Source organism: Neophocaena asiaeorientalis, unplaced genomic scaffold (genome assembly GCF_003031525.2).
Source record: "Neophocaena asiaeorientalis asiaeorientalis breed wild unplaced genomic scaffold, Neophocaena_asiaeorientalis_V1.1 scaffold671, whole genome shotgun sequence".
Classification (NCBI taxonomy): domain Eukaryota; kingdom Metazoa; phylum Chordata; class Mammalia; order Artiodactyla; family Phocoenidae; genus Neophocaena; species Neophocaena asiaeorientalis.
In genome coordinates this window covers 1,053,681-1,080,063 of record NW_020175533.1, presented here as the reverse complement: position 1 = coordinate 1,080,063, position 26,383 = coordinate 1,053,681, and the positions used below count along the sequence as shown (strand labels likewise).

At 35.6% G+C, this 26,383-nt stretch overlaps 1 protein-coding gene across 2 annotated transcripts in view; it reads right to left on the bottom strand.

Moving 5' to 3' along the window:
* The window catches only part of STXBP5L (syntaxin binding protein 5L), a 378,355-nt gene that overhangs the window by 267,892 nt on the left and 84,080 nt on the right, over positions 1 to 26,383 (bottom strand). For both annotated transcript variants that reach the window (XM_024769286.1, XM_024769287.1), the window contains exons 3-4: positions 22,275 to 22,356; positions 18,508 to 18,608 (exon numbers count right to left, since the gene is read on the bottom strand). In XM_024769286.1, coding sequence (XP_024625054.1) covers positions 18,508 to 18,608; positions 22,275 to 22,356 — 183 coding nt within the window. The remainder of the gene's footprint in view (positions 1 to 18,507; positions 18,609 to 22,274; positions 22,357 to 26,383) is intronic.

Here is a 26,383-nt window from a genome sequence, read left to right as displayed (position 1 = left end):
CATAAGACAGGGGTCCAATTTCATTCTTCTGCATGTGGATACCAGTTTTCCCAACACCATTTATTGAAGAGAGTGTCTTTTCCTCATTGGGTGTTCTTGGTGACCTTGTTAAAAATTAGTTGTTGGGGTTTATGTCTGAGCTCTTTATTCTGTTACATCTATATGCTTGTTTTTAGGCCAGTACCATACTGTTTTGATTTCTATAGCTCTGAAATAATGCTTGAAATCAGGTATTGTGATGCCTCCACCTTTGTTCTTTCTCAGGATTGTTTTGGCTATTCAGGGTCTTTTGTGGTTCCAAACAAATTTGATAGTTTTTTCTATTTTGGTAGAAAAAGTCGTTGGAATTTTGATTGGAACTACATTGACTCTGTAGATTGCTTTGGGTAGTATGGCCATTTAAACAATATTAATTATTCCAATCCAAGAACATGGGATATCTTTCCATTTATGTCTTCTTCAGTCTTTTTAATCAATGTTTTATTGTTTTTGATGTACAGGTTTTTCAGCACCTTGGTTAAATTTATTGCTAAGTGTTATATTGCTTTTGATGTTATTATAAATGGGGTTGCTTTCTTAATTTTTCTTTCAGATACCTGTTTATGTATAGAAATACAAAGGTTTCTGTATGCTGATTTTGTATTCTGCAACTTTATTGAATTCATTTACGAGTTCTAAAAAATTTTTAGTGGGGTCTTCAGGTTTTCTGTGCATAAGATCATGTCATCCGCAAACAGATAATTTTACTTCTTCCTTTCTAATATGTATGCCTTTTATTTCTTTTTCTTGTTTAACTTCTCTGGCTAGGACTTCCAGAATTATGTTGAACAGACATGGCAAGAGTGAGTAGCCCTGTCTTCTTCCTGATCTTATAGGAAAGGATTTTAAATTTCACCGTTGAGTATGTTACCTGTTAGCTTGTCATATATGACCTTTTTTATGCTGAGGAACATTCCTTCTATACCCAATTTGTCAAGTGTTTTTCTCATGGAAGGATGTTGTATTTTCTTGAATGCGTTTCTGTAGCTATTTTTTATCTTTCATTCTATCTATTTTATCTTTCATTCTATGGTGTATCACAGAATTGATTTGTGTATGGTGAACCATTCTTGCATTCTGGGGATAAATTCCACTTGATCATGGTGAATGATCCTTTTAATGTACTGTTGAATTCAGTTTGCTAATATTATGTTGAGAACTTTTCCATCTATATTCAACAGGATATTGGTCTGTAATTTTCTTTTCTTTTAGTGTCTTTAATAGGCTTCTGTATCAGAGTAATGCGTGCCTCATAAAATGAGTTTAGGAGTATTCCCCCCTCTTCAATTTTTCTGGAAGAGTTTGAGGAGGACTGGTATTAATTATTTAAATGTTTGGTAGAATTCACTAGTTAAACCATCTGGTCCCAGTCTTTTCTGTGTTGGGAGGTTTTTAATTACTGATTCAGTATCCTTACTCATCTGTTTAGATTTTCTATTTCTTCATTTTTTGGTCTTGGTAGATCATATGTTTGGAGGAAATATATCCATTTCTTCTAGATTATCCAGTTTGTTGGCACATACTTGTTGGTAGTAGTCTCTCATAATCCTTTTTATTTCTGTGGTAGCAGTTATAATGTTTTCTCTTTCAATACTGATTTTATTTGAGTCCTCTCTCTTCTTATCTTGGTTAATCTAGCTAAATATTTATCTATTTTGTATATCTTTTCAAAGAACAGCTAGCTCTTAGTTTCACTGATCTTTTCTATTGTTTTTCTGGTCTCTATTTCATTTATTTCTTCTCTTCTCTTTGTTATTTCCTTCCTTCTGCTAACTTTAGGCTTAGTTTGTTCTTCTATTTCTAGTTTCTTAAAGTGTAAAGTGAAATTATTAAGGTCTGTCTCATTTTGTAATGTAGGCATTTATCACTACAAACTTCCCTCTTAGAACTGCTTTTGCAGACTTTCATAAGTTTTGATATATTATGTTTCCAATTTCATTTGTTTCAAGATATTTCTTGATTTCTCTATTGATTTCTTCTTTAACCCATTGGCTGTTCAAGATCATGTTGTTTAATCTCCACATATTTGTGAATTTTCCAGCTTTCCTCTTGTTATTGATTTTTAGTTTCATACTGTTGTGGTCAGGAGATATTTGGTATGATTTCAATCTTCTTAAATGCTAAGACATGTTTTGTGATGTATCATGTGATCTCTCCTAAAGTATGTATGTTCCATGTGCACTTGAGAAGAATGTATATTCTGCTCCTGTTGGGTGGAATGTTCTGTGTATGTCTGTTAGATCCATTTAGTCTAAAGTGTCATTCAGGTCCATTATTTCTGCAATGATCTTCTGTCTGGATGATTTACTCATTGCTAAAAAAGTAGGTACTGAAGTCCCCTACTATTATTGAATTGCTGTTTTTCCCTTCATATCTGTTAACAATTGCTTAATATACTTAACTGCTCCAATATTTGATATGTATATGTTTACAACTATTATATCCTCTTGATAAATTGACCCCTTTATCATTATATAATGAACTATTTGTCTTTTGTTAGTGTTGGACTTAAAGTATATTTTGCTGATACAGGTATAGCTACCCTTGCTCTTTTTTGGTTTCCATTTTCTTGACATATCTTTTTCCATCCCTTCACTTACAACCTGTTAGTGTCCTTAGTGTATGGTATTGGAAAGTAGACTTACATTCATTGTAAATGCATATTGAAAAACCACTACAAACTTTCTAAAGAAGTATAACTGATATGCTAGGAGAAAAGAGAAAACAAAATCATACAAAATGCCCAATTAAAACCAGAGAAGGTAGAAAAGGGGGAAGAAAAGATTTAAAGAATAAGTGCAATGTTTAGAAAACAGTTACAAATATGGTAGATATTAATTCAACTATTCAACAATTACATGTAAATGTCTTTGTTGACAAATTAAAAGATAGAGATTTTCAAAGTAGATAAGAAAAATAACTATGTGTTATTGAAACAAAAACTCTTAAAAATACTGACAGTGTTCCACTCTGTGATATTTATCCAAAGAAAATGAAAACACTAATTCAAAAAATATATGCACCTCAAGGTTCATAACATTACTTACAACAGCCAAGATACGGAAGCAACCTAAGTGTCCAACAACAGATGAGTAAATAAAGAAGTTGTGGGAGATATATACAATGGAATATTACTCAGCCATAGAAAGAATGAAATTTTGTCATTTGTGACAACATGGATGGACCTGGAGAGTACTAGATTTAGTGAAGTCAGACAGAGAAAGACAAATACTGCATGTTTTCACTTATATGTGAAAGGAGAAAGATATACATATGATGCTAACACTAATCAAAAGAAAGCTAAAGTAGCTATATTAACTTAAGACAAAGCAGACATCAGAACAATAAATATTATCAGGGATAAGGATGGGCATAAAATAATGATAAAAAGGTTATTTCTCCAAGAAGATGTAACATCTTAATGTATATGCACGTAACAGCAGACATTAAGGGCTTCCCTGGTGGCGCAGTGGTTGAGAATCTGCCGCTAATGCAGGGGACACGGGTTGGAGCCCTGGTCTGGGAGGATCCCACATGCCGCGGAGCAACTAGGCCCGTGAGCCACAACTACTGAGCCTGCACGTCTGGAGCCTGTGCTCCGCAACAAGAGAGGCTGTGACAGTGAGAGGCCCGCGCACCACGATGAAGAGTGGCCCCCGCTTGCCATAACTGGAGAAAGCCCTCGCACAGAAACAAAGACCCAACACAGCAAAAATAAATAAATTAATTAACAAGACATTAAAATACATGAAAAAAACTGATAGAAATGCAAGTATGAAGAGAAGAATTTATTAATATAGCTGGAGACTCTAACACCCAGGCAGAAAGTCAGAATACAGGTGACCAGAATAGCAGCATCAATCAACTTGATGTAATTGACATTTATAGATTACTCCAAATAAAAACAGCAAAATTATATTCTGTTTAGGCTCACATGAAATATTCACTAAGACAAACACATTCTGGAATAAAACATACCTTAACAAATTCTAAAAGTAGGAATTACATAAAGTGTGTTTTCAAAATATGATGGAACTGAACTAGAAATCAAATACAGAAAGATAGCTGGGAAATTCCCACACATTTAGAGATACATATCTAAATAAAACATGGTTCAAAGAAGACATCTCAAGAAGATTTTTTATATATTTTAACTAAATGAAAGCAGAACTACTCAAAATTTACAGGACACAGTGAAAGCAGGGCTAAGAGGAAAATTTATAGCACCAAAGTGAATATTTGAGAAAATAAAACAAACACATGGTTACCAAAGGGGAAAGGTGGTGGTGCTTGGATAAATTAAGAATTTGGGATTAACATACACACACTAGTATATACAAAATAGATAATCAACAATTACCTACTGTATAGCACAAGGAACTATATTCAATATTGTATAATAACCTATATGGGAAAAAAAACTAAAAAAAAATGTATATATGTGTGTGTGTGTGTATATATATATATATATATATATATATATACATATATATATATATATATATATATAACTGAACCACTTTGCTGTACACCTGAAACTAACACAACATAATATGCTGTAAATCAACTATACCTCAATTTAAAATAAAACTTTAAAAACAAGAGTTTTAAAACCAATAATCTAATATTACACCTTGGGAAACTAGAGAAAGAAGAGCAATTTAATATTAAAGCAAGAAGAATAAAGGAAAGAGTAAAACATTAGAGCAAAAGTAAAAAAAATAAAAAATAGAGAAAATCAACAAAACCAAAATATTGTTCTTTAAAAAGATTAATAAAATTGATAAACCTCTAGCCAGGCTAATCAAGAGCAAAAGAGAGAAAACACAAATTACCAATGTCAGAAACAAAGGAGGATCATCATGCTACTCCCATGAATACTAAACGGATCATTAAGGAATACTATGAAAAATTCTATGTCCACAAGTTTGATAACCTATAAGAAATGGCCTGAGTCCTTGAAAGACACAAACTACTAAAACTCACACAAAGAAAAGTAGATAATCTGAATAGGTGTTGGGAGGTGGAGATATTGAATAATATCCTTTGAACTGAGAGGGAACTTTAAGACCAAAAAATGAAGCAGGCATCTCCAGAAAGTGTAATTATGAAGTTTACTGTAGTTATCTCACACAAAGGCAGGACTGGGTGGACAATGATTCAGAGGCATTTGCAGCTGCACTCCAAGAGGATGAAAGGGGTGCCTAGAGATATAAAAGGGCCAAAGGTAAAAATAGAATCTGCCTACCAAGTGAGAAGCATGTCCGTACCAACAGGAACAAGGGTTTCCCCCCACCCCGGGGGTCTCATGACCATTAAGCATCTGTATCAGCAAAAGGCATTCTTCTAGTTTTCATAAGGGCAAGGGTAGAAGTTGATTGGGGACTTATCTGCATCTGTATCAGCAAAAGGCATTCTTCTAGTTTTCATAAGGGCATAAGGGTAGAAGTTGATTGGGGACTTATCTGGTTTGGGCATATTCCTTGTGAGTAGGCTAAAGCTCAGTCCCACAGAAAGAGGAAGAATTAGGACTTCAGGCCTAAGATGGAGCTAACAAAATGGAATCAGTGTGGTTCAGTCACACGGTAGGACTATACCTATTAAAGAAACTGAATGAATTAATAACTTTTAAAAAAAAATAAAAGAAAGAAAGCAACAGGCCCAGATGGGTTCATTAGTGAACTCCACTAAACATTTAAGGAAAAGAAAATACCAATTATCTATAATCTCTTCCAGAAAATAGAAGCAGAGGCAACACTTTCTAACTCATGCTATGAGGCTAACATTAGCCTAATACCAAAACCAGACAAAGACATCACAAGAAAGGAAATCAATAGACCAATGATTCTCATGAGCATACCTGCAAAAATCTTCAACAAAATATTAACAAATCAAATTTTTAAAATGTATAAAAATAATTCTACACTACAACTCAACGTGATTTATTCTAGGTATGCAAGGCTAGTTCAGTAGCCATGGACCACCTGGCCTGAGAATCATAAACTAGAGACATCCTTTCTCCTGAAACAAAGATTAAGAAATGTCACGAGATGATGATTAATCCAGCCTCTATGTTCTTCCCCCTTATAAAAAAACTCTAATTCAAAGACCAAGTTGGAGTAAATCTGAGACACGTCTCCCACTTCCTTGCCGCCCTACAAATAAGCCCTAACTTGGCTTCAAACAACCACTATCAGAGTTTGGCTTTCTGCGCCGTGGGCACACGAGCCCTTGCTCAATAACAAAAACTCTCAGTAAACTAGGAACAAAGAGGAACTTCTTCAACTTGATAAAGAATAGCTACAGGGGCTTCCCTGGTGGCGCAGTGGTTGAGAGTCCGCCTGCCGATGCAGGGGACACGGGTTCGTGCCCCGGTCCAGGAAGATCCCACATGCCACAGAGCGGCTAGACTCGTGAGCCATGGCTGCTAAGCCTGTGCTTCCGGAACCTGTGCTCCGCAACAGGAGAGGCCACAACAGTGAGAGGCCCGCGTACAGCAAAAAAAAAAAAAAAAAAGAATAGCTACAAAAATGCTTCAACATCACACTTAATGGTGAGAATACATGCTTGTCCCCTAAGATCAGAAACAAGGGAATGATGTCCCCTCTCATCACTCCTATTCAACATTGTATTAGATGATGTAGCTAATGTAATATGAAAATTAAAAAGAAATAAATGATACATTGATTGGGAAAAAAGAAATTAAAATGTCTATGTTCATAGAAGACATGATTGTCTATGTAGAAAATTCGAAAGAACTGACAAAAACAACCTCCTAAAACTAATAAGCAATTTTAGTAAGGTTTCAGGATACAGGACAATTGCTGTCAATTGCTTTACTAAGTACCAGAAATAAACAAATGAAATTTAAATTTAAAAACACAATATCATCTATAATAGCACCAAAAAATGAGATGCATGGATATAATTCTAACAACATATGTACAAGATCTATATGCAGAAAATTTCCATGGGTTAGTAATGCGACAGGGAGGGAGGAGAGTGAGTGTAACTACAAAGGTACAGCACAAAAAAGATCTCTGTAATAATAGAACAGCTTCTTATTTTGATTGTAGTGGTGTTTACATGAGTGTTCACATATGATAAAATTGCATTATTTATGGCAGACTCAACTACAAACACACACACACACACACACACACACAAATGAGTACATGTAAAGTGAGTGAAATCTGAAACTGTGAGTAGTACAATGTTGATCTCTTGGTTAATATTGTACTATAGCTATATAAGATATTATAATTGGAGAAAACTGGGTGAAGGGAACACAGAACCTCTCTGTACTATTTTTGCAACTTCCTGCAAATATACAATTATTTCAAAATAAGAAGTTTTCTAAAAAGTGAAATAACAACAAACAAAGCCTGAGAGAATTCATCCCAATAAACCTACAGTAAAATAAAGAATAAAGAATATTCTTAGGAAGAAGAAAATGAATCCAAACAGAATTACAGAAAGAGATAAGGATCAGAAGAAAGAATGGTAAAAATATATTAATATAAACTGAATATTGAGATTATAAACTATATTAGCAATACATTATGGAGTTTAAAGTGAATCTAGAAATAAAACACATGGTATCAATTATACAAAAGGCAAGAGGGATGGTAAATGGAGATAAACATTAAGTTACTGTCATTATCAAAGAAGTGACAAAAGAAATACTGTTTTAGACTGAAATAAGTGAAGCTTCTATGTTGAAACCTCTAAGTTAAACCCTCAAACAAAAGGGAAAAAATACATATTAACTTCACATAGAGAAAATAGGATAATCAAAAGTTTAAATCAAAAGAAAGGGAAATTAAAAAGAAATATAAAAATTAGAGTGAAATAAAAAACATTAAGATAGTAGATATAAACCCAGATATATCAGTAAACTATATTAAATGTAAATGTACCAAGTACAAGCCCAAGATTGTCAGACTAATTTTTTAAAGTATATGTTTACAAAAAAGAACATAGAGAAATTGACAGTAAAACAATAGAAAAATACACACCATACAAACACTAACCAAAGAAAGCTGGTATAGCTATATAAATATCAACAATGTATATTTTAAAACAAGATACATTACTAAAGAGAAAGGGGATATTTCATACTGATAAAGGAATAAATAAATATATATAACAATTCCAAATCTGTATGCATCCAACAATTTAGCTTCAAAACATATAAATTGTTAGCATTAAAAAGAGAAGTATCCCTCTACTTCACTTCACTGTGCAGCAGAAACTAACAACATTGTAAACAACTATACCCCAATAAAAAAAAAGAGAGAGAAAGAGAGGTAGTCAGATCTATAATCATAGTGGGATATTTTAACACTCCTCAATACTACATGGAACAAATACAAATAGAGGTCAGTAATAATTTAAAAATCCAAACAACACAATTAACAAACCTGGTCTAATTTACATATATAACATGCACCCAATAACAGATGAGTAAAAATTCAGTTTTTGTGCACATTTACCAAAAGTGTCCATATTCAGAATCATAAAACAAGTCTTAACAAATGAAAAAAGAACTAAAATCATATAGACTATAATCTCTCCACAGTAGTATTTCATTGTTTACTAACAATAAAAAGATAAATAGAAAACCTCCAACTGCTTGGAAATTAAGTCATTTATAAATAACACAAGAAATCATGGAGAAATTATAACAGATTTTAGCTTCACATTAATAAGGATAAGACATACCTACAATCTCCAAATACAGCTAAAACAGTATAATTTACAGGAAAAATTTTAGCCTTAAATTCATTTGTTATAATGAAGAAATATTAAATTAATTACATGAGATTCCATCTCAAGAATCTAGTTAAAAGATAGTTAATCAGACACAACAAAAGTTGCAAAGAGTAGTCATCAATGAACTAGAGCGACATACGTTGTTCAACTGAGGAAGTCAACAAATCCAACAAAATGATAAATCTATCAAAATCACAAAAATGATAAATATGCAGATTGATCATGAAAAATGATTACTCAAAAATCACCAATATCAAGAATGAAGAACTGATCTTCTCTATCCATTCATCAGTTGATGGACACTTAGGTTGCTTTCATGTCTTGGCTATTGTAAATAGCACTGCTATGAACATTGGGGTGCATGTATCTTTTTGAATCGAGTTTTCAGCTTTTCTGGGTATATGCCCAGAAGTGGAATTGCTAGATCATATAGTAGCTCTGTTTTTACTTTTTTAAGGAACCTCCATACTGATTTTTCATAGTGGCTGCACCAATTTACAGTCCCACCAACAGTGTAGGAAGGTTCGCTTTTCTCCATACCCTCTGCAGCATTTATTATTTGTAGACTTTTTGATGATGGCATTCTGACCAGTGTGAGGTGATACCTCATTGTGGTTTTGACTTGCTTTTCTCTAATAATTAGCGATCATCATACACAAAAATAAACTAAAAATGGATTAAAGACCTAATGTAAGACTGATACTGTAAAACTCTCAAAGGAAAACAGAAGAACAGCCTTTGACATAAATTGTAGCAATATCTTTTTCGATCCATCTCCTAGAGTAATGGAAATAAAACAAAAGTAAACAAATGGGACGTAATTAAACTCAAAAACTTTGGCACAGCGAAGGAAATCATAAACAAAATGAAAAGGCAACCCACAGAATGGGAGAAAATATTTGCAAATGAAGCAACTGACAAGGGATTACTCTCCAAAATCTACAAACAGCTCATGCAGTTCAATACCAAAAAAACCACAAACAACCCAGTGCAAAAATGGGCAGAGGACCTAAATAGACATTTCTCCAAAGAAGACATACAGATGACCAAGAGGCACATGATAAGATGCTCAATATCACTAATTATCAGAGAAATGCAAATCAAAACCACGAGATATCACCTCACACTGGTCAGAATGGCCATCATCAAAAAGTCTACAAACAACAAATGCTGGAAACGTTGTGGAGAAAAGTGAAAACCATGGTTCGAAAGGATACATGCACCCCCAACGTTCACTGCAGCACTGTTTACAATAGCCAAGACACGGAAGCAACCTAAATGTCCATCGACAGGAATGGAAAAAGAAGATGTGGTACATATATACAATGGAATTAAAAAGAATGAAATAATGCCATTTGCAGCAACATGGATGGACTGGAGGTAATCATACTACGTGAAGTAAGTCAGACAGAGAAAGAAAAATATCATATGATACCACTTATATGTGGAATCTAAAAAAATGATATAAATGAACTTATTTACAAAACAGAAACAGACTCACAGACTTAAAAAACAAATTTATGGGTTACCAAAGGGGAAAGGGAAGAGGGGAAGGATAAATTAGGAGTATGGGATTAATGAATATACACTACTATATATAAAACAGATAAGCAATAAGGATTTACTGTATAACTCAGGGAACAATATTCAATATCTTATAATAACCTATAATGGAAAATAATCTGAAATATATATATATATAACTGAATCACTTTGCTTTACACCTGAAACTAACACAATATTCTAAATCAGCTATACCTCAATTTAAAAGAGAGAAAAAAATGAATGAAAAACAGGAAATTACTATAGACAGTATTGTTAAGGCCAATAAATTTAAAAATTTTGATGAACAGGATAAATTTCTACCAAAACATAACTTACCAAAACTGACTCAAGGAAAAAAAGAATATCTGAATATTCCTAAACCTATTAAAGAAATGAATATGCCATTTAAAATCTTCCTACAGAGAAAAACCCAGGCCCAGATTGCTTTACTGATGAAGTGTTTTTCAAATTTTAAGAAAGAAATAACACCAATCTTTCACAAGTATTTGTAGAGTATAGAAAAGAGGAAACATTCCCCCATTCCCCCCCATTTTATAAGGTCAAAATAACTATGACATAAGAACCTAGCAGGGAATTCAGAAGAAAGGCAACTTACATGCAAAGCTCTTTTTAACATAGATATAAAACTCTTAACCAGCTTATTAGCAAAATATTAGCAAATCCAGCACATATATTAATGCTAATACATCACAAAAGTTGTATTTATTCTGGGAATACAAGGGTCATTTAACACGCAAAAATCAAGTGATGTTATTTACCACATTAATAGGTAAAAAAGAAAAAAATAATATGATCATCACAAAAGAGGCATAAGAACTATGTGATAAAATTTAACACCATTCATGATTTTAAAATATATATGCTTATAACAAATTAGGAGCACAAGAAACTTCCTTAAACTAATAAAGAATATCTATTTTAAAATGTGCAGCAAACATACACTTAAAGGTGAAATAATAAAAATATTTTCCCTAAGATCAGTAAGTAGACAAGAAAAGCATTGTCCTTGGACATTTTATTCAATATTGTACTGGAAGTCTATGATGGACAGATTCCAAGGTAGTCCCCACAATCACCACCTCCTGATATCCTTGCCCTTGCATAATCCCCTTCCCCTTCAGTGTGCACAGGACCTGTGATTTGCTTATAACCAACGGAATATGGCAAGGGTCATGAGATGCCACTTTCATTACTAAATTACATGTGATTGTAACATTCATCTTGTGAGAAGACTCTCTCCTTTACTGGCTCTGAAGAAGGAAGCTGCTAGGTTGTCAGATGTCCTATGGAGAAAGGCATATTGGAAGCAATTGACAGTGGTCTCTGGTCAACAGCCAGTAAAAACTAAGGCTCTCGATGCATCAACTTGCTAGGGAATAGAATACTGCCAACAACCAAATAAGTTTTGAAAATGGATCCTTTCCCAATCAAGCCTCAGATGAGGTCACAGCCCTGGCAGTCACCTTAACTGTAGTTTGTGAGATCCTGAAACAGAAGCTCATCTAAGCCACACCTGGTTCCCTGACCTACAAACTCTTGAGATAAGAAATGCATGTTGTTTTAAGCCACTAAGTTTGTGTAATTTTGTCACACAGCAATAAATAACTAATACAACAGGCGGGGGAAGGGGAAGCTGGGACGAAGTGAGAGAGTAGCATTGACATATATACACTACCAAATGTAAAATGGAAGGCTAGTGGGAAGCCACTGCATAGCACAGGGAGATCAGCTCGATGCTTTGTGATGACCTAGAGGGGTGGGATAGGGAGGGTGTGAGGGAGGCTCAAGAGGGAAGGGATATGGGGATATATGTATACATATAGCTGACTCACTTTGTTGTACAACAGCAACTAACAACACTGTAAAGCAATTATACTCCAATAAAGATGTAAAACAATTAATAATAATAAATAAATGCTCCAGTACTCCAACAGTGCAGTGAAAAAAAAAAAAAAAACTAATAGAAGGTCCTAACCCCAGTGCAATAATAAAAAGAAATAAATATAAATACATATAAAACTAAAGAAGGAAATAAAACTGTCATTATTTGAAGACGGCATGACTGTGTACATAGGAAAATCTACAATAGATAAACAATTTGAATTATTAAATGAATTTAAGTAAAGTCATTGGACACAAAGTCAACATATAAAAATAAATTATATTCCAACAAAAATATTAAAAATAATATATTGTAATATAATTATCATTACGTACAATTTACAATATATTATCCTTTTATCATTATGTACAATTTTCAATAGCATTTAAAATTATCAAATATTTATGACTAAACATAAAAATATAGAAGACCTCTACAGAGAAATCTATAAATGTCATTTAGAGAAATCAAAGAATACCTAAGTAAGTGGTGGGATATATACCATGTTTGATTCCCTGACTGTGTGTGATTCAGGCAATGAATCAATATGTCATCATTGTTAATGACAACCAATCGATATTGCCATTCCCCATCATCATGGGGAATGTCAGTTCTCCCCAAATTGATCTACAGATTCAAGATATTTCCAATCAAAATCTCAGATGTGTTTGTGGAATTTGACAAGTTATTTCTAAAATTTACAAAATTTTAAACGTTTTAAAATTAAAGAATTAAATTTTAAAAATTAAAATTAAAGAATCAAATTAAAGAATATCCATTAAATTGAATACTACATAACAATTAAAATAATAAACTATGGCTACATGCAACATGAATGAAACTTACAAATATAATGTTGAGCAAAAGAAGCCAAATAGGGACTTCCCTGATGGCACAGTGGTTAAGAATCCACCTGCCAATGCAGGGGACACAGGTTCGAGCCCTGGTCCGGGAAGATCCCACATGCCAGGGAGCAACTAAGCCCGTGTGCCACAACTACTGAGCCTGTGCTCTAGAGCCCACGAGCTACAACTACTGAAGCCCACGTGCCTAGAGCCCATGCTCCGCAACAAGAGAAGCCACTTCAGTGAGAAGCCCACGCACAGCAATGAAGAGTAGCCCCCACTCGCCACAACTAGAGAAAGCCCACGCAGAGCAACAAAGACCCAATGCAGCCAAATTAATTAATTAATTAAATTTATTTTTAAAAAAAGAAGCCAAATACAAGTAAGTAGATATGTACAATTCCATTCCTATAACTGTCAAAAACAACAAACAAAACTAATCTATAATGTTTGAAATCAGAATAGTGTTACACTTGGGGGTTAGGTAGTGATTAGAAGGTAACACAGAGGGATTTCTGTGGCTTTAGCAATTTTCTGTTTCTTGAATTGTGCATTTGTTACATGGATGTAAAATTATTTCAAGGCATACACTTTAATATTTACACAGTTTCTTGGCAGTTTGGTAACATTTGCACACACCCCAAAAAAAGAATAAGGAAACTTTTTATGTACTAATAAGGAATGATCTTGAGAACATGTAAAGGGAGAAAAACAAGGTACAAAACTGTTTGTATAATGTGCTACAACTTATGAAACAGAAATATATGATACTTTCATATTTGTCTATAAATACATAAAGAAGAAAATTATGCTACATATAATATTTGCTTATATGTGTACAGAATGAATCTCTAGAAAGACACAAGAAATTAATAACACTGCTTGGCTCTGCGGATAGACACTGAGTGTCCAGGGGACAGGAGGGGAAGAAAGATTCTTCACTGTACATACAACTTTTATCTTTTGACTGTCAAACCAGGCAAATATGTTAATTACTTAAGAAAATTTTAAAAGAAAAGTAATTCAGATTATCTTTATAAAGCAATAAAATATTTTAAATTTGGGTTATAAATAGTGTCCCCCAAAGCCAACTCTGATGGGTCAAGTCTGCTAGAGATTTCAGAAATAAGGTTCTTAATAACATATTCCTTCCTGGTGGTTTAGCTAATATTCCTTAAAAGTATTCTGACAATATTAATTAGCAGAACACCACCGACAGAAAAAATAAACTCTGATATAATTAGTACAAATACTTTATGATCTGTATATTATAGCCTATCTGTTGAATTTTACTTGAAAACCATATAAAACAATTCTAGGCTTTCCCCAACATTACATGATTTATGATCAGTGATAGCAAGGACTGTTAATATGCCTGAAATGTAAATGCTTGATTTTATTCATTTTTCAGATCATGCACCACAGAAATCAAAAGTTTTTCTTCCATATTTAGGTTTATAAACTCTGATATGAGAGGAACCCAAAGATCATCCACCAGAAGCAGCTGGAATATCTAAACCTACTTCTCAACAATCTAAGCCTGGTTGCTACCTTCAAAGACTATAAAACCAAAGACTAATTTTAAAAAACTAAAATTTACCAACTATATAAACTAAATATGTATATGGCATAAGCACAAGGATACATAAACAAAGAATATTGCCCAACATTCCAGTTCTACAAGGATTAAGTTGCAACCCACTGCAGTCACCCACTGACAGTGCCCCCAGAGGGGAATTCAGGACAGAGAAAAACAGGATGGAGCATTCTGTTTTTTAGATATATGGTCCCTAGACAGTTAAGATTCATATCTAAGGAAGAATTTGAATGACCCCAGATTCTTGCATCTTCCCATACATAGAAAAGCACTTAAATCATTAACTTGAGATGTCTGTTCCTTGTGATTAGCAGTAATCTTTTATGCTTGCTACATGTATTTCCCAGCCAAAAACTTAATATATATACTGGCTCCTCCCCTGTGGTTTTGGAGCAGTTCCTCAGAGCTATCTGAGAGGCTATCTCCCAGCTATAGTCCTCAGTAAGACCCTCAATAAAACTTCACTCACAACTCTCATATTGTGTGTCTTTCTTTCAGTTGACAAGTATATAGAAATGTATACGGTTAAATGGCCGATTTAAGAGGGCTTAGAGTTCCCAAGGACACTTGGTTAAATTCACCTTCATTGACTTAAGCCTTGCATTCATGATACATTTAAAGATATTTTCCCCTCCACAATAAATTGTGATATTAATTATTATTCTCAAGTTCAAGATAATTAATCTTTCACAAAAAGATAAATATCACATTTTTGTAAGCATTAAAATAGGCAATGTTGGACAGCATTGTCTTTTAATTTCATGTAAAAGAATAAAATTAGAACACTCCCCAACACCATACACAAAAATAAACTCCAAATGGATTAAAGACCTAAATGTAAGACCAGACACTATAAAGCTCTTAGAGGAAAACATAGGCAGAACACTCTTTGATATAAATCACAGCAAGATCTTTTTTGAACCACCTCCTAGAGTAATGAAAATAAAAACAAAAATAAACAAATGGGACCTAATTAAACTCAAAAGCTTTTGCACAGCAAAGGAAACCATTAAAAAAATGAGAAGACAACCCTCAAAATTGGAGAAAATATTTGCAAACGAAGCAACTGACAAGGGGTTAATCTCCAAAGTCTACAAACAGCCCATGCAGCTCAATATCAAAAAAACAAACAGCCCAAAGAAAAAATGGGCGGAAGACCTAGATAGACATTTCTCCAGAGAAGACATACAGATGGCCAAGAGGCACATAAAAAGATGCTCAACATCACTAATTGTTAGAAAAATGCAAATCAAAACTACAATGAGGTATCACCTCACACCGGTCAGAATGGCCATTATCAAAAAAACCTACAAACAATAAACGCTGGAGAGTGTGTAGAGAAAAGGGAACTCTCCTATACTGTTGGTGGGAATGCAAATTGGCACAACCACTATGGAGAACAGTACAGAGATTCCTCAAAAAACTAAAAACAGAACTACATTTGACTCAGTAATCCCACTCCTGGGCATATATCCAAAGAAAACCATAATTCAAAAAGATACATGCACCCCAATGTTAATTACAGCACTATTTACAATAGCCAGGACATGAAAGCAATCTAAATGTCCATCAACAGAAGAATGAATAAAGAAGATGTGCTACATATATACAGTGGAATATTACTTAGCCATAAAAGGAATGAAATAGTGCCATTTGCAGAGACGTGGACAGACCCAGAGACTGTCATACAGAGTGAAATAAGTCAGAAGGAGAAAAACAAACACCGTATAATATCACTTACATGTGGAATCTAGAAAAATGGTATAGATGAACTTATTTGCAAAGCAGAAATAGAGACACAGATGTAGAGAACAAACTTATGGATACCAAGGTGGGTGGGTGGGATGAAGTAGGAGACTGGGATTGACATATATACACTACTATGTATAAAATAGGTAACTAATGAGAACCTACTGTATAGCACAGGGAACTCTACTCAATGCTCTGTGGTGACCTAAATGGGAAAGAAATCTAAAAAAGAGGGGATATATGTATACGTAAGACTGATTCACTTTCCTGTACAGCAGAAACAAACAAAACATTGTAAAGCAACTATACTCCAATAAAAATTAATTTTAAAAAATAGGCAGTGCCTGCAAAGTTCCTAAGATTTAAACTTGTCCAAAATCTGTCAGCTTGGTCTTTTACGTTCCTACCAGTTAAATATACCTCAAATGAGTTAATAAAATTATAACTGGAAATCATCACCATCAATCATTTCTTCTCCCCAAAATGGCTATAAAAGGGGCCAGAACATTTCCTTCAACATTCCAATTGTGAGGGGAAAAAAACTCATTCTGCCTATCTACACAAAAGGGTAGGGCCAGATCTACTCAAAACATTGACAAACAAAAAATCTTACAAGTAGAGAAACAGATAAAATCAATATGGCAATATCTATGGTAGGTAATATTTTTAGTGGTAAAGGTACAAGGAACAGTATAACAACTCTTGACTGATCTTTCAATTTTTCATATCCTGAAATATTTGCTACATTACTTATTTTAAAATTTAAAATAACCAAAATTAGATCTAATATAAAGAAAGAAGTCCTATCTAATTTTAGCAAATAGCTAAAATATAAATTTCCTCCTCTCAAAAAAATACTGGATTAACAAAAACTTCCATTGATGCTGAATCCCAAAATACTGTGGACATAATACTCATGAATACTACTCAGAATACTGAAGGTTAATGATTCAAATATTACAGTACACATATAAGAAGAAAAAGAAAAAGCTCCAAATAGAAAAACAATGTCTGTATAGCTGCCATCCTTTTTTCTCAACAAACCTATAAAAACAGGTTTACTTCATTAAGCTCTGCCCATACAGTGTTGATTCCTTACGAACTATTACCATTCAACAAAATAAAATAAGCACTTTCTTGAGCTCTCAGCAGTGGCTGCCTGCCTCTATCATCTACCTAACTCAGTTTTGACTAGTACTTGCTAATCTGTGTAAATTTACTTCTCAGAGGTTTCTTTTTCTTTCATTAATATCAATTTTTCCTGTGATAGCCCTTCTCAATCACACCAAAAAGTTTGACTGTTTCCCAAATAATAAACAAATATCAGATCATTTAATAGTTAAATAACAGATACAGATAATAAAATACAAATTTTACTTCATCTCAAGGTGGATTATCAGCTAAGTAGATGTCTGTTATATTCTAGCTCTGGTTGAAACCAACACTAGAAACATTAAAATTTGGGACAATTTGTTACAAATAAAATCTAATAATATTTTCCATATCCATTCATAAAATTTTCTTTTTCTAATTATTATTTCATTCTAAAATGGGAGAATTTGAATTCTGATCAATTCACCATCTTTGAAAATATCAATCTTGGATGTGCTATGTTGCGCAACACTTAGTACCAACATTTTTGGATGTCTAAAACCTCTGTCTCATATTTTTTTTAAGGTAAAAAATACTTAAGCAAAAGGGTGAAAGTGTAGGAGGTAACCTCCATGACCAAAAGGTGTAGAAATACATTTAGTATTTACTTGACTTTTAAATTTTAGGTCTGGCTTTTCAGCACCTTGACCTAAGGAAAAGACCACATCATTGGTGAAGTCCTAGTTTATAGCAAGGAGAACAAGAATGCTAGGAGTTCCCATTAGAAAAGGACTGAATCTATATCAATTATGAATTTTCTATGAAAATAAACTATTATAAAAGTAAGCATAAATATTATTTCTAGCTATTATTTTTTAAATTCTTTCAAAAATTAACCTGAAACTTGATCAGGAAATAATTTTCTTACACATTAAGAAATTGTTTAACTCTTACATTCTTACCGTTCTCTGTTAAATTTAAGAGAATGAAGAACAGCTGGCCTTTTTTGTCTAAGGTTCCACAAATGAAGTGTATCATCTGAACCTGCACTGACCAAAGCACCCTGGAACAAAATGAAGACAAAGTGAGCGTTTTACTTAATTTATGGGTTTTTTTTTACGAAGCAAAAACAAGCTAATTTACTGAATTTTTCACTGCTTTTAATGTTATTTGTATTTATATAATGTAGAAATACAAGGAAGGACAATGCACATACTTCAGTCAGGAAGCCTAAGAATGCTAACAGTAGAAGAAGCAAGTAAACTACTGTATATGGATTAGTTCAAAGAATATGCATTTATCAATAGAGTGATTATTATTATAAGAATCATTGTGACTATTAAAGATTTCTTATATTTTCTTTGGGAAAAACTAAGTTTAATTTTTTTGTTGTTTTTACTATTTATACATATACCACGTAGCTCTACAGAGAAGCAAATATCCAACCCAGTTTTAAATTGCAATCTGGTCATGTAAAAATACACTGTTTGTAAACATTTTCTGTATAGTTAAGAAGTATATAGTCTTCCTAAAAGAAGTATATAGTCTTCCTTAAAATTTTCTGTATAGTTAAGAAGTATATAGTCTTCCTATATAGTATATTTGATATAATTTAATTTGTTTTCTTACTTCAAAAAGCTTCATCTATGACAAAAGAAAACATCTGTAATAAAAGAAAACATTTCTCCAACTAGAATTCAGTATAACTACAAAATTAATACTAAGATCCTTTTTATACAAAGCCTCCAAATAAAAATGGATCCTACTTCAAATACAATAGGATGGGTTCTACCTATTAGTATGGCAGACACCATATGGGCAGAAAATTAGCTGCCATGTATGAATTCATATACATATTTTAAACTATTTATTTTACTGAGTTAAGTAAGATCATCTTAAACTATTTTAAACTATTTATTTTACTGAGTTAAGTAAGATCATCTTAAACTATGTCAGAACTTTTGCCATTGAGTTTCCCAGCAAAAAAACATCAATGCTTGCCCTGTCAGAGCCTGAAGCTACTCTAGAGTATTGAATGTGTTCTGTAAAAGTGATCTTGCACAGTTATGGTAGTCCGGAGATACCTAAAATTCTTTTCATACTTTACAAAGTACTCGGTTACAAGTAACCTTTCACAGTTTATTAAATCAATCACAGATATAAAAATGATAAACCATGTAGATGTTAGGAAGAACTATACTGAAATTCCTAGAATTTACTTCTTCTTTAGGAATTAAAGGAGAGAAGAATATAGGAATCTAAATGCTCTTCCATAACAATTCCTACAACAAACATATGCTCATGTAGCCTATGATGGTTCTCGATATTATATACCTATGATTTTAGTCTCAAAGAAAAATAACTTTTAAAACAATAATCATAATCAGAGAGTATAACCATTAAAATGTTTTAAAATGTGTACAAATTGCATATTTGTATATAAATATGTAAATACACATATTCAAAGAGGTATACATTGATATATACATTTTAAAATGAACTCATAGATAATTACATTCATGCAATAAAATGTATCCTACACATGCCTTGAGGATTTTTGTGTTTGTCTGCTTTTTTTTGTAAACTGTTCTCAAGTGTTCTACATATTCAAATTAGAAAATTATTAGGACTGCTTGGAAGTACTTGATGAACTACAATTTTTTTTTTGAGATATAGAATAGTGATCTCATTTCTCAGGAAAGCGGAAACTCATTTGGGATAGGGTGAAGATAGACTATGATATATGAAATTAATAAAACATTCTCTACAGTAAATAGTTATGTGTTATACAAAAGATATAATATGCCAACAGCAATGAAAGTAAAATAAATCAGCAGATATTCAATAATATCTTAGTGTAATAGCTGAATAAATCTAGGAAGAAAGTCAGTATTAATAATTCTATGATAAAACTAGGAGATAACTTAGCATTTGAGGGAGGTGAAAAGGAACCACTGAACAACACCAACAGAAACATAAGACACATGAAAGTAAGCACATTGGCAGGGTGTCTAGGGCTCATTTACAAAAGCAAATCCATAGAAAGTACTACTAATGAAGATCTGTGAAAAGATTAAAAACTGAATAAAAACACAGGTCAAGAGGTCAGAAGCTGGGAAGTTTGGAAAAAGGTACAGAAGTTGAGTATAAGGCAAATCGAGGTGAGCAGTTCAGGACAGACAATGTAAACACTGGAAAGATGTTGAAGGCTTGCCTTTATTTCTTCTTAGTTATGTAACAGCACAGAGGCAAACTTACGGCCCTGAAGACAATTCTCAGAGGACAAGACACAGAGAAAATCACCTGGAAACAATTTATGCCTGCCAGTAAACATCCATGCAGAAGGCAAAAGGCTGAGATCTCTCAACTAGGAGCTATAGAGTAACACTGAAACTTCAAAAAGGTTGTCAGTCTAGATACTAAAGACTAGTTATTACGATAAAATATTTTTTTAATGTTTCCCCTGCTCTTCCTTATTTCCCTCTCTCGTTTTGGTACCCCACAGCAAGTATGCCTACAACATGAAATATGCTAGGCTGGTCAACAAGGAGAATCTCACAGCCTTATGAGAAAGATTTTTGAGCTAAGAGAAGTAAAAAGTGGACATTTCCCAGTATCACAAATTTTTCATGCCTCAGGTATCTCTGGTATAAAGTTATATGAAACATTTCACCTATGTTTATGAGTAAAAGTTCTTAGAATATATATATGCAAATATATAGAGATACTGAATAAAAGATCATCATTCATGCCACAAGAAACAACCAGTGATACCTCTTTTTTTTTTTCAACACACTGAGTTCAATCTCCTAAGTGCCCAAATTTGGTATGGCATAAACTCTTAAAACATTTTTGCATTGACTGAATCACTTAATATAAAAGAGTTCAAAAGACTCAAGGATCCATTGTAAAAATATGAGTCAAGAAGGCCTTAAGGGGCTTCCCTGATGGTGCAGTGGTTGAGAGTCCGCCTGCCAATGCAGGGGACACGTGTTCGTGCCCCGGTCCAGGAAGATCCCACATGCCGTTCCTGGGCCCGTGAGCCATGGCCGCTGAGCCTGTGTGTCCGGAGCCTGTACTCCGCAACGGGAGAGGCCACAACAGTGAGAGGCCCGCATACCACAAAAAAAAAAAACAAAAAAACGAAGGCCTTAAGTAGCCTTCAACTACTGGAAGATCTGCAAACTTTCTGAGCTTTACAAACTTTATCTTTAGGGAGTTCCTCATCACCATAGGTCTATAAAATAGGAGTAGGGTAGGCAGCCAATGGTTATAAAGCTATGCCTATGTATACCAACAAATGAATATGGAGATATATACAGACAAAGAAGCCCAAAGTAAATAACTGAAAAGATTATTTAATGGAAGATAAAGACAAAACATGAAAATTAATGCTGGATTAGAAAACGAATTGGTGGGAGGAGAGTGTGTAGAGGGAGAGTTTAATGGTCAGTGTAGCAATCAAAGGATTTTAGTAATTTTTTAAAAACCAGTTAAACAATTAATCTATAAATTATACTACACAATCACAATAACAGGATCTTCTGGTACATACAAAATTTTTCCTTTAAAATTTAATAAACTGACAAATATAGGAGTACAGTCTTTTATGAAAAATGTGACCATGAACAATATTGCATACGTATATATCTTTAAGCATGTAGAAAAATAATATTAAAAAGATTACACAATGTGTGTGTGAGATAGAAATATCTAAGAAAACCCTTACCTCATTGATCAAGAATTGGAGCTGCAGAACAGCTGCACCACTTTCATGTTGACAATAACAATCAACGCCAGGTCTCCCAAGTCTAAAATAATAAAAGTCAAGGATTCTAACATTTTAATTAGCATTAATACTAATGTGTAAAGAAAAAACTAACTTACTTAGCAACTGACATTTGGCTTACTAGTTATCTTTATTTTTGTAAATAAAGAGTTGAAAAACCTTGGTCTTAGTTGATGGAAATTACATTATATAGCATTGCTTGTCAGAAAAATGGCTGGATAAAATGTCCCTCATACATAATCAACCTCCCTCAAGAACAATAATTTTGCACCTACATTCACAGACAAAAGTGTCTTCACAGGAGCTTCAGGATCCAGGTTGGAGATTGTGAAACCCTGGTGCAGTCCAAGAATGAAGAGAGCCATTTTGAGGAGACAGGCTTGCACTTAGGCAGCTGACTCACCGACTGTGGTCTCAGCTATAGAAACAGAAATAGCTCTGTACCCCTGAGAACTTAGCTACAGCTCCATTTGGCTCTGGGTCTGTCACCAGTATATGCCACATGTCAAGGGACCCAAAGGAGTCACACTCATTCATGTATCAGGTAATAGGCATAATAAAGAACTTAAAGAACTTGTTCCTGGCTATAGAACAGGAAGTGACCTTTGAACCAGCTCCAGCCTCACTAGGCTGCGGTGTGGGAACCCCTGAAGGTAAGCCCCTGGAAGTAAGGTACAGTCCGTCAGACTGTGGATTCTGAAACGGCCTGTAACAGGGCTCCAGCAAGTCCCAGCCACAGTCTAGGAACAATCATGCTGGCAAAGGAACCCTATAGGAAACACGCTTGTCTGTACCCTCTAAGATCCTAAAAGGGGTTTATACTCAGCTCAAGCCCCCTCACTGCCAGTCTTCTAGAATTTCTGCTTGCACAAAGACCAGGCAGGAGACATTCCTGTCTCTGTCCCCTGGAGTTCCTGAAAAGGCCCTGTATGTGACTCCAGCTTCCTCATAACTACAGTCTGCCAGTCTACAGCAGTCCTGAGGGTCCAAGGTCTCAGTAGGAAACACACCTGGCTGCAACCCTGGAGATCTGAAAGGGCCCTACACTGAGTCCTAGCCCCTCCCAACTGGAGGCTGTGAACAGTTCTGCTGCCACAGGTACCCAACAGGACACACTCCTGTATGCACTCCCAGAGATCCTGAAAGGGCCTAATACTCCCAACCACAATCCCCAAGCAGTCCTGGCACAGGAACCTGTCAGAAAACATAACTGCACTCCAAGAGATCCTGAAAGGGCCCTATACTCAACTCCAGCCCCTCTGGCCACAGTCAGGGACCAATTCAGCCCATCCAGTGATCTGGAGGGAGACGTACCCATCCATGACTGCAGAGCAAATCTTGGCTGTGGAATCTGAAACAGCATTGAGGCTCAGTTCCAGTACCTCTCAGCCACAGTCCAGGGTCAGTCCTGTCCATCCAGGGACCCATCCAGTGACCAGGCAGCAGTCCACCCAAGATCTGGCAGAAGCCACACCCACCATTTACCTGGTAATAGGCTTGCTATCTGGGGACCCATACGTGGACCCCAAAGCAGACCCTTGTCCCAGTCCGACCCTACTAAACAAGGTACTGCAGGTAGTCACATCTACCTGGGGACTGGAAGGGATCCACACCAACATAAGACCCAGTATCAAGCCCACAAATCATAGATGCTACTGCAGACCCAGCAAAAGCCTCACAACTGGCTCCAATGCAGCACAACTGCAATTGTGGAAGTAATCCTATCAGCTCGGGAAACAAACAGAACGTCTTTATCTTCTGAAACCAGTCTGTAAAGACTGGAAGAGGTGCTTGCTTCACAAATGCACAGACACTAATATAAGGCTACATAGACAACAAAGAATTATGCAAATATGATGCCACCAAAGGAAAGTAATAGAGCTCCAGCAACTGACCCCAAAGAAATGGAAATTTATGATTTCCCTGACAAAGAATGTAAAATCATCATCTTAAACTGTATGAAATGCAAGAAAACACAGATATACAACTAAGCAAAATCAGGAAAACAATTCACGAACTAAATGCATTTAATAAAGAAATGGAGAAATCAAGATGGTGGAGTAGGACATTGGGCTCACCTCCCCCAATGAATGCATCAAAAACAGATCTATGTGTGGGGCAACTCTAGCTGAAAACAAACTAGAGACTGGCAGATAGGCTGTTTTACAACCAAGGCTATAAAGAAAGACCCACATGGAGTCAGGTAGGAAGGGAGGAGAGGGGATCAGGCTGGGACCAGTTCTTGTAGCAGAAAACAGACAAGAGGAAGGAGGTATCACAGGTTGGGAGATCCTCCCTGGGGACTGAGGGGTTTGAACTACATATTGGGCACCCCAGCCACTGGGTTGGACATCAGGTAGATGAGTCCCCTGAGCATGTTTAAAAACCAGTGGGATGTACCAGAGAGTTGAAAGAAACTGAAACTCCACTCACGCATGCTTGCTTACTCCCAGGAACAAGGTGGAGAAAGTAGGCTGAAAACGCCCCAGGGCTCAGGCCAGTTTCCCACTACTGCCCCAGTGCACCCCAGCCTGCATCTGGAGACTGCTGCAGCCCCTCTTGCTCCAGCACACCTCTCCACTAGGGCAAAGGCTGCCACTGCTAAGGAATAACATACTTGGAGGTGATGGAGCTGGTGTGCAACCAGCCTGAATCTGAACAGGGTGAGGGCAGCCACTGCTGGTGTGTGGGGAGGAAGCAGTTTGGGAGCAGCCTGGGGCTCTGACTCCTGTATGGGAATCAACCCAGCAGGTACCCTGGCCCACGGCAGGCAGTTGCTCCAGCTCCTCTTGCTCCAGAGCTGCTCTCCACTAGGGTGAAGGTACACACATTAGGAGGAAGCAGAGGCAGCTAGGGCCGGGCCCTGCTTCTAAACAGGGCAAGGGAGAATGTTTCTGGTGAGCACATGAAGGCAGCGGATCAGAAATGGCCTGGGGCTCTGACTGGCTTGCTGGGACCATACCAGGGCATAACCCAGCCCCACTGGGGGCTGCTCAAGCCCCTCTTCCTCTTATGTTCCCTTCCACTGGGATGGAGGTGCCAACACCGAGGGCAGGGGAGAGTGCACACTTACAGGGAATGGAACCAGCTCCAATCGACACATGGGACTTCAGCTCCAGCATCTTGGGTCCCAAACCCACTCCCATAGGGAGCCACTGAGCATAGAAGAAACCCAGGCTCACACCTGGCTCTGGCTCTAGCCCCTCCACATCCACCCCTGCCTCCCAGCAAGGTGGTATCTGCCAGCACACCCAAAGGGAAGATGTGACCTGTGCTCACTTCAGATTAGCAATCCCAAGAAAGCCACTCAGCATGTGAAGACTGCATGGGGATGCTGTCACACAGGATACCTCTGCAAGACTGAAATAGGCAAATGTTTCACCTAATTTTGTAAAGACAAAGAAAGTTAAGCAAAATGAGAAGACAAAGGAATTTGTTTCAAGCAAAAGAACAAGAATCAAAGCCCTGAAAAAACAACTAATGAAACAGAGATAAATAATTTGCCAGATAAAGAGTTCAAAGCATTAGTAATAAGAATGCTAACTGAACTTGGGAAGAGAATAGATAAACACAGTGAGAATTTTAAAAGGGAACTAGAAAATATAAAAAAGAATCAGTCAGAGAAAAAGAATATAATAACTGGAATGAAAAACACACTAGAAGGATTTAACAGCAGACTAGGTGATGCAGAAGAATGCATAAGCAATCTGTAAGATAGAATAATGGAAATCACCCAATCATAAAAGCAAAAAGAAAAATAAATTTTAAAAGGTAAGGATAGGGCTTCCCTGGTGGCGCAGTGGTTGAGAGTCCGCCTGCAGATGCAGGGGATGCAGGTTCGTGTCCTGGTCTGGGAGGATCCCATGTGCCACGGAGCGGCTGGGCCCATGAGCCATGGCCACTAGGCCTGCGCGTCCGGAGCCTGTGCTCCGCAGCAGGAGAGGCCACAGCAGTGAGAGGCCCGCGTACAAAAAAAAAAAAAAAAAAAAGGTAAGGATAGTTTAAGGGATCACTGAGGCAACATCAAGCATACTAACATTTGCATTATA